General features: G+C 40.9%; 1 protein-coding gene across 1 annotated transcript in view; it reads left to right on the top strand.

Annotated features, from left to right (window-relative positions):
* The window catches only part of LOC144513462 (A disintegrin and metalloproteinase with thrombospondin motifs 2-like), a 54,241-nt gene that overhangs the window by 38,495 nt on the left and 5,746 nt on the right, over positions 1-10,000 (top strand). Inside the window, 5 exon segments of the mRNA XM_078244549.1 lie at positions 1-50; positions 1,394-1,474; positions 1,656-1,819; positions 3,920-4,079; positions 7,217-7,349. The exon segment at positions 1-50 is cut by the window's left edge and continues 74 nt beyond it. Coding sequence (XP_078100675.1) covers positions 1-50; positions 1,394-1,474; positions 1,656-1,819; positions 3,920-4,079; positions 7,217-7,349 — 588 coding nt within the window.

The raw sequence follows: 10,000 nt of genomic DNA on the forward strand, positions 1-10,000 counted from the left end.
CAGCTGTAAGATCGTTAAAGGAAATTTCACCCGCAGCACCAAGAAACAAGGTTACACAAAAACTTCTTCCTGTTCAGTATTATTTCTAGAGTCAGATCCTAACAGAAGTTATCTCAGGACACTTTACAGATAGAGTAGGTCTAGACCACTCTCTATCATTTACAGAGACACAACAATTCCCCCAAGAGCAAACATTTAGGCACCCAATCTACTTAGTCAACCTAGACCCTGTTTTCTCATGTGTGTGTGTCTGAGTGTCTGATGGAACAACAATCTGTGAAACTGGTCCAGGATTAAACCAGAACCAAGCTGTAATGTTACCCTACAGGACTAATGTTCAGCAGCAGTTAGTAACAAGCTGTAATGTTACCCTACAGGACTAATGTTCAGCAGCAGTTAGTAACAAGCTGTAATGTTACCCTACAGGACTAATGTTCAGCAGCAGTTAGTAACAAGCTGTAATGTTACCCTACAGGACTAATGTTCAGCAGCAGTTAGAGTCACTAAAAGTTCTGTTGTTCCTGCTGACAGACTCAGATTATTATTCTAAGTGTCTGACAACATTATGGGATGGATCCCTACAGAGATAGACCTTTTAGTTAAGGAGTAAGATCCTTTTAGTTTATGCATATGCATTAATGGGAGGGTGAAAGGAAAAGTGGGAGTTTCCCATAAAGAGATGGGGAGGAAGCCTAATTATGTATTCCGCGGTATGTACAAAAAAACGCCCGTGAAACGCGCCTCTATGTTGCGGTGAAAACTCTCTGCCTCTTAAAGCAGGTGTAAACCAGGAAGTGGGTTTCCTGGCATATGCCTCCTGGTGAAATGGCAGCAGTAATCTGAGCAAGACGAAGACATAGGCCAAGGAGACAAGCTGAACAAGGATCACACTTTTTCAGTTGAGTGAACACGAAATCATTAAGTGTTACAAATTAAGCAGCCATGTAATATTACAGTTACTGGAAGAAATCAAAGATGACATCATATCTCTGACTCAGCGTTCACATTCCAGCAGCTGTTAAACTCCTCGCTACGTTACACATATTGGCATCAGGATCATCTCAAACAGTCATAGCATCAGCAGTGGGAATATCTCAGTCTGCACTCAGCCGTATCATAGCACCAGTACTTAATGCTTTGCTACAGCGCACTCTAAGGTATAGTGGGCGGAGAAAGGCGCTGATCACCTGATGAACTGCAGGTTTGGTAAATACGACGTAAGCTGAAGTATCACAGCGTGCGCTTCCTCTTGTTGGCCATGGCGTTGATAACGCTACTTTCACAAATGTACGTACATCTGGCCCTGTGTGCATGTAAACGTAGTCAGTGATGGGGACAGGTGGTGCAGCTGCCAATAAGTGCTACTGATTGTTTGATGATTGTTGTTGCCTAGGTTACCTTAAGATCCTGGAGATCCCCAAAGGAGCGCGACACCTTCTGGTCCAGGAGTTCAGAGAGACGCCTCACATCCTGGGTAAGACTGTCCACACACACACACACACACACACACACACACACACACACACACACACACACACACACACACACACACACACACACACACACACACTCACATCCTGGGTAAGTCCAACAGGAACTACTTCTGCTGCTCCGATGAGGTGGAAAACTTACTGTCTCTGTTTTTGGTGCTGCAGCAATGACGAACTTGGAGACGGGTCACGTCTTCCTCAACGATGAAGACGAGCTCCCAGAATCCCGTGTGGTGATTGAAAAAGGCGTGGCGTGGGAGTACAGCAACAGCGAGGAGGCGGAGTCAATCCAGACCAGCGGGCCACTGCAGTACGGAGTCCTGCTCATGGTCAGTAACACAGAGGGCCCTATTTTAATGATCTAAGCACACGGCGTGAAGCGCCTGGTGCAGGTGTGTTTAGGGCGTGTCCAAATCCACTTTTGCTACTATGACGGTGGATAAAAGGGTCCGTGCTCTGGGTGCATGGTTCTAAAGGGTTGACCTTAGTGTCTTCATTAATCAGAGGTGTGTTTTGGGCGTAACATGCAATCAACCAATCAGAGATCATCTCCCATTCCCTTTAAAAGCCAGGCGCGTTTGGACCTTGGAGCATTGCTGTTATGATGGAGGATCTGCACCGTAATATTTGTATTTGTTATCTTCTGCATGTGTGTGTGTGTGTGTGTGTGTGTGTGTGTGTGTGTGTGTGTGTGTGTGTGTGTGTGTGTGTGTGTGTGTGTGTGCTGCTGTGCGTCCCTGTGTGTGTAACAAGCATAGTGTGCACGTGATGTGCACGAGCCTAGGAACATTTTACTAATGCTCTGTTAAAATAACAATGAAATGCTGCGTTATTGACTTTAGACCAGGTTTTTGTTGGTCAATGGTGCCATCACTTCCTGCTGCCTCAAGATAGCAATACTCCCAGAACAATGTGTAACTAGAAAATGCAGAAAATGCTTGTGATTGCTAAAAACTAAATTGTTAAAGCTAAACTGGTATGCTGGCTTTTCTTTGAATAAATAAATCAAATACATATTCAATATTTTTCAAAAGTACAAATAGAATTTACAGGTTGTATAAAACTCTTTATGAATGAAAGATGTGGAAAATGTTAAGGGTTGAATATAGACAGAAAGAGAGAGACAGGCAGGTTGGCAGAGAGACAGGCAGACAGACAGACAGACAGACAGACAGTCAGTCTGCAGAAAGTGCTGTGTCATGGTTGAGAAAACAGCAGGTGTGGCTCATAAGCGGATTGTCTAAGTGGTATTATAAGCACAGACAAAGCCTAAAGGAAAAACTGAACTTAAACTGTGATAACACAAAAACTATAAAAGATATGATGAAGCTGAATACAACTCTAATAGCTAAAGGTTTAGTGAACAGTTTAAAGTTTGAATGACTTCTATAGGTAAAGGTATGTGAGAGGAGAAGCATTTCAAACAGAAGGAAGCCTGAAGAGGATTTGAAGATTGCTCCATTGACTTTAATGTAAAGTCCAAATTGAAAAAGGTTAATATTTTTAGTATAATTAGCAGTAAAGAAGTTGAAGAAGTCCCATCGTGTGCTTAAAGAACTGAACATTTTGATATTTGAATGTTTTTTGTAGCTGAACGAATGCAGAAGTTACAGGTGATCAAAGAAAGTTGAAGAATAAAGAATCGGATAACAATAGTGTTATACTGCTCAAATCAGCATTCACACAAATATTATTACAGTTTCATTAGAGTCTCAACCCTCCTGTTGTCCTCGGGTCAAATTTGACAAAAACTTTATACATCAGAGCTATGAGTAATTTTTTGACACTTTTTTCCAAATTTTTTGTCTTTTTTTTTGTCATTTTTTTTGTCATTTTTTTTGTCATTTTTTTTGTCATTTTTTCCATTTTTTTTTATTATGTTTTTGTCACTTTAAAAAAAAAAAACGTCATTTTTTTCCAGTTTTTTTGTCACCTTTGGCGACGTTTTAGATGTTTTTTTGTACTGCATGTTCCTGCGTATGTATAGTATTTATGTGTTTTATAGAGTTTTATACAACCTGTAAATTCTATTTGTACTTTTGAAAAATATTGACAAAAACTTTATACATCAGAGCTATGACAAAAGAACGTTGAAAAAAGCTACAAAAAAATCTGAAAAAGTGACCAAAAAAACATCTAAAACATCGCCAAAGGTGACAAAAAAACTGGAAAAAAATGACGTTTTTTTTTGTTGTTTTTTTTAAAGTGACAAAAACATAATTAAAAAAAATGGAAAAAATTACAAAAAAAATTACAAAAAATTTGGAAAAAATGTCAAAACATTGCAATAAAATCGACAAAAACGTCAAGAAAAGTGTAGAAAAAGAACAGCAAAATGTTGAAATTTCAACCCAGAAAAACCCAAAGTTGCAGGTCGACGGGAAGAGTTATTCAGGTAAACCTGGCCGACCTGTGTTTGTGTCCGGCAGGTCCGTTCCCATGGCGACAACAAGGTGACGGTGTCCTATAAGTACGTCATCCAGGACAGTCTGCGGTCGTCGCTGGAGTCCAACCTGCTGCAGGAGGACGCCGTCTTCTACGAGTGGGCGCTAAAGAAGTGGTCGGTCTGCTCCAAGCCCTGCGGAGGAGGTACGCTGCTAGGTAACCATGGTAACAGTATGCTAGAGATTTACCGTGAAAGAAATTCTCACAGAGTTCTGGTGTGATGTATCAAGTCTTTATGTCACGCTGCGTGGAGGGGAGGCATCTGCAGACATTCACAAGCTTTACCTCAAATATCCTGTGAAACAAGCTTCAAGGTTCAAGTTTTAATACTTTATTGCCATGTCAACACAGTTGATTGGTTAAAAAAGGCAATACATACACAGGAACATACAGTACATAAATACTATATAATACACAGGAACATACAGTACATAAATACTATACATACACAGGAACATACAGTACATAAATACTATATAATACACAGGAACATACAGTACATAAATACTATACATACGCAGGAACATACAGTACATAAATACTATACATACGCAGGAACATACAGTACATAAATACTATATATACGCAGGAACATACAGTACATGAAGACTATATATACACAGGAACATACAGTACATGAAGACAATATACATACGCAGGAACATACAGTACATAAATACTATACATACACAGGAACATACAGTACATGAAGACTATATATACACAGGAACATACAGTACATGAAGACTATATATACGCAGGAACATACAGTACATGAAGACTATACATGCACGAGACATACAGTACATAAATACTATACATACGCAGGAACATACAGTACATAAATACTATATAATACACAGGAACATACAGTACATAAATACTATATAATACACAGGAACATACAGTACATAAATACTATATATACACAGGAACATACAGTACATAAATACTATACATACGCAGGAACATACAGTACATAAATACTATACATACACAGGAACATACAGTACATGAAGACTATATATACACAGGAACATACAGTACATAAATACTATACATATGCAGCAACATACAGTACATAAATACTATACATACGCAGCAACATACAGTACATGAAGACTATATATACACAGGAACATACAGTACATGAAGACTATATATACGCAGGAACATACAGTACATAAATACTATACATACGCAGGAACATACAGTACATAAATACTATACATACGCAGGAACATACAGTACATAAATACTATACATACACAGGAACATACAGTACATGAAGACTATATATACACAGGAACATACAGTACATGAAGACTATACATACGCAGGAACATACAGTACATGAAGACTATATATACACAGGAACATACAGTACATAAAAACTATACATACGCAGGAACATACAGTACATAAATACTATACATACGTAGCAACATACAGTACATAAATACTATACATACACAGGAACATACAGTACATAAATACTATACATACGCAGGAACATACAGTACATAAATACTATACATACGCAGGAACATACAGTACATAAATACTATACATACACAGGAACATACAGTACATGAAGACTATATATACACAGGAACATACAGTACATAAATACTATACATACACAGGAACATACAGTACATGAAGACTATACATACACAGGAACATACAGTACATAAATACTATACATACACAGGAACATACAGTACATAAATACTATACATACGCAGGAACATACAGTACATGAAGACTATATATACGCAGGAACATACAGTACATGAAGACTATACATACACAGGAACATACAGTACATAAATACTATATATACACAGGAACATACAGTACAGAAGAGACATTCAAACCGTGGATGAGACGGCCCTGATCTGCCCCCTAGTGGACACACGTTTAATCCTCCAGGTAGACGCACAGGACGCAGGCAAGGATGTAACCAATACCGCCCGCTCTGCTGCCTCTGGTCTACGCGTACACATTGTTAAAAAGCTATCTTGGCCTTAACTGTGTTGTCTGGTTGCCAGGGAAACAGTACACGAGGTTCGGCTGCAGGAGGAAGGCCGATGGGAAAATGGTTCCGAGGACGTTCTGCTCCAACGTCAACAAGCCGAGAGCCATCATGCACGCAGCTGCAACACAGACGCCTGCAGCTCGCCAAGGTAACACACTGCATTCTGCAATAGCAGAAAAAAATGTTCTGTGTTGTTTACATTTCTTTAAACCAATCACAATCATCGTGGGCGGGGCTAAGCTCCGGACGGAGCCACGAGTGCCTCTGCTGAATAGTCTCAGGAAGGGAGCTGGTTCTGGTGGAACATTTACACCCCGCTAAATACGCAGGAACATACAGTACATAAATACTATACATACGCAGGAACATACAGTACATAAATACTATACATACGCAGGAACATACAGTACATAAATACTATACATACACAGGAACATACAGTACATAAATACTATACATACGCAGGAACATACAGTACATGAAGACTATACATACACAGGAACATACAGTACATAAATACTATACATACACAGGAACATACAGTACATGAAGACTATATATACACAGGAACATACAGTACATAAATACTATACATACGCAGGAACATACAGTACATAAATACTATACATACGCAGGAACATACAGTACATAAATACTATACATACACAGGAACATACAGTACATAAATACTATATAATACACAGGAACATACAGTACATAAATACTATACATACACAGGAACATACAGTACATAAATACTATACATACGCAGGAACATACAGTACGTAAATACTATACATACGCAGGAACATACAGTACATGAAGACTATACATACGCAGGAACATACAGTACGTAAATACTATACATACGCAGGAACATACAGTACATGAAGACTATACATACGCAGGAACATACAGTACATAAATACTATACATACGCAGCAAAATACAGTACATAAATACTATACATACGCAGCAACATACAGTACATGAAGACTATACATACGCAGGAACATACAGTACATAAATACTATACATACACAGGAACATACAGTACATAAATACTATATAATACACAGGAACTGATCTGCCCCCTAGTGGACACACGTTTAATCCTCCAGGTACTCGCACAGGACGCAGGCAAGGATGTAACCAATACCGCCCGCTCTGCTGCCTCTGGTCTACGCGTACACATTGTTAAAAAGCTATCTTGGCCTTAACTGTGTTGTCTGGTTGCCAGGGAAACAGTACACGAGGTTCGGCTGCAGGAGGAAGGCCGATGGGAAAATGGTTCCGAGGACGTTCTGCTCCAACGTCAACAAGCCGAGAGCCATCAGCCGCAGCTGCAACACAGACGCCTGCAGCTCGCCAAGGTAACACACTGCATTCTGCAATAGCAGAAAAAAATGTTCTGTGTTGTTTACATTTCTTTAAACCAATCACAATCATCCTGGGCGGGGCTAAGCTCCGGACGGAGCCACGGTGCCTCTGCTGAATAGTCTCAGGAAGGAAGCTGGTTTCTGGTGGAACATTTACACCCCGCTAAAGAAAACGCCTCATCCAATATTAATGAAGTTAACTGTTGACACAACACAGTATCCCACCAACCCGTCCCAAAACCTCCCAGTTAGACAGGAAATGATCTAACATATTCTTATTAAAACCTCCCAGTTAGACAGGAAATGATCTAACATATTCTTATTAAAACCTCCCAGTTAGACAGGAAATGATCTAACATATTCTTGTTAAATCTTTACAATCATTCCCTGAAAGAACCAAGCAGGTCTGTCTTGTTGCTCCGTCCACATCTTCTTCATAACTTGATATTTTCAGCGTGTAGCTCGCTAGCTACGAGGTTGTTGTTGATCCTGAAGAGAAGAGAGTTTGTGAACGGAGAGGGACATCCTGATCTGCTGGGTGTGAGGCGATCCAGACTATATGGCACCACAGGACCAAATTTGGGCCCATTTAAGCAACTAGTGCTGAAGAATAGTCCCAGACTGCTCTGGAGGATGTGCCCGAGTATTAGAGGGTGACACGGAAATCAATTGTCGCTCCCATCCCATCCCGAGCCCACGAAAATACTCCCGTCATATCCCGATCATGTGACCGGGATAAACAAAACAAAAATCCTATCCTGCTAAATCCCGAGAGAGACTCCTGAATCCCGTCCCGCTCCCGTTTGGTTCCCTATGTTGTCTAAAGTTATCAGACTCTGTTGCCCCCCTGTAGCATGTTTGGTTAATCACGGTCAAATCACTGAGGTTGCCTCGGAAATTTAGGCTACACTATACATGCATTACCTGCAGGTCTAGGTAACATGTATTACCTGCAGGTCTAGGTAACATGTATTACCTGCAGGTCTAGGTAACATGTATTACCTGCAGGTCTAGGTAACATGTATTACCTGCAGGTCTAGGTAACATGTATTACCTGCAGGTCTAGGTAACATGTATTACCTGCAGGTCTAGGTAACATGTATTACCTGCAGGTCTAGGTAACGTATTACCTGCAGGTCTAGGTAACGTATTACCTGCAGGTCTAGGTAACACGTATTACCTGCAGGTCTAGGTAACATGTATTACCTGCAGGTCTAGGTAACGTATTACCTACAGGTCTAGGTAACGTATTACCTACAGGTCTAGGTAACACGTATTACCTGCAGGTCTAGGTAACACGTATTACCTGCAGGTCTAGGTAACATGTGTTACCTACAGGTCTAGGTAACATGTGTTACCTGCAGGTCTAGGTAACACGTGTTACCTGCAGGTCTAGGTAACACGTGTTACCTGCAGGTCTAGGTAACACGTGTTACCTGCAGGTCTAGGTAACACGTGTTACCTGCAGGTCTAGGTAACACGTATTACCTGCAGGTCTAGGTAACACGTGTTACCTGCAGGTCTAGGTAACACGTGTTACCTGCAGGTCTAGGTAACACGTGTTACCTGCAGGTCTAGGTAACACGTGTTACCTGCAGGTCTAGGTAACATACATTACCTACAGGTCTAGGTAACATGTATTACCTGCAGGTCTAGGTAACACGTATTAGGTAACATGTATTACCTGCAGGTCTAGGTAACATGTATTACCTGCAGGTCTAGGTAACATGTATTACCTGCAGGTCTAGGTAACACGTATTACCTGCAGGTCTAGGTAACATGTATTACCTGCAGGTCTAGGTAACATGTATTACCTGCAGGTCTAGGTAACACGTATTACCTGCAGGTCTAGGTAACATGCATTACCTGCAGGTCTAGGTAACATGTATTACCTGCAGGTCTAGGTAACATGTATCTAGGTAACATGTATTACCTGCAGGTCTAGGGTAACACGTATTACCTGCAGGTCTAGGTAACACGTATTACCTGCAGGTCTAGGGTAACACGTATTACCTGCAGGTCTAGGTAACATGTATTACCTGCAGGTCTAGGTAACACGTGTTACCTGCAGGTCTAGGTAACACGTATTACCTGCAGGTCTAGGTAACACGTATTACCTGCAGGTCTAGGTAACACGTATTACCTGCAGGTCTAGGTAACACGTATTACCTGCAGGTCTAGGTAACACGTATTACCTGCAGGTCTAGGTAACACGTATTACCTGCAGGTCTAGGTAACACGTATTACCTGTATTACCTGCAGGTCTAGGTAACACGTATTACCTGCAGGTCTAGGTAACACGTATTACCTGCAGGTCTAGGTAACATGTATTACCTGCAGGTCTAGGTAACACGTATTACCTGCAGGTCTAAGCAATTTCATTACGTAATTCCTAACGGAGATCTTCTCACAACTCCTAAAAATGGACTGAGGGGTCCTTCGATGACACTTTCAATTGCAACGGCTTCTTTCCAGAATCCATTTTGCCGACTCTTGGTGTAGTCACGCACCACATTGCAGCGTCATCCTTAAATTAAATCTCCGGCTCCGTCCCGCTCCTGTTGATTTCTCTGCTCTATTCTGTCCTCATCACGTTACCAACAGTGAGACTGACTCCCGTACCACAATTGTCACCTTCTAACGAG

The sequence above is a fragment of the Sander vitreus genome, unplaced genomic scaffold, assembly GCF_031162955.1.
Source record: "Sander vitreus isolate 19-12246 unplaced genomic scaffold, sanVit1 ctg257_2, whole genome shotgun sequence".
NCBI classification, from domain to species: Eukaryota; Metazoa; Chordata; class Actinopteri; order Perciformes; family Percidae; genus Sander; species Sander vitreus.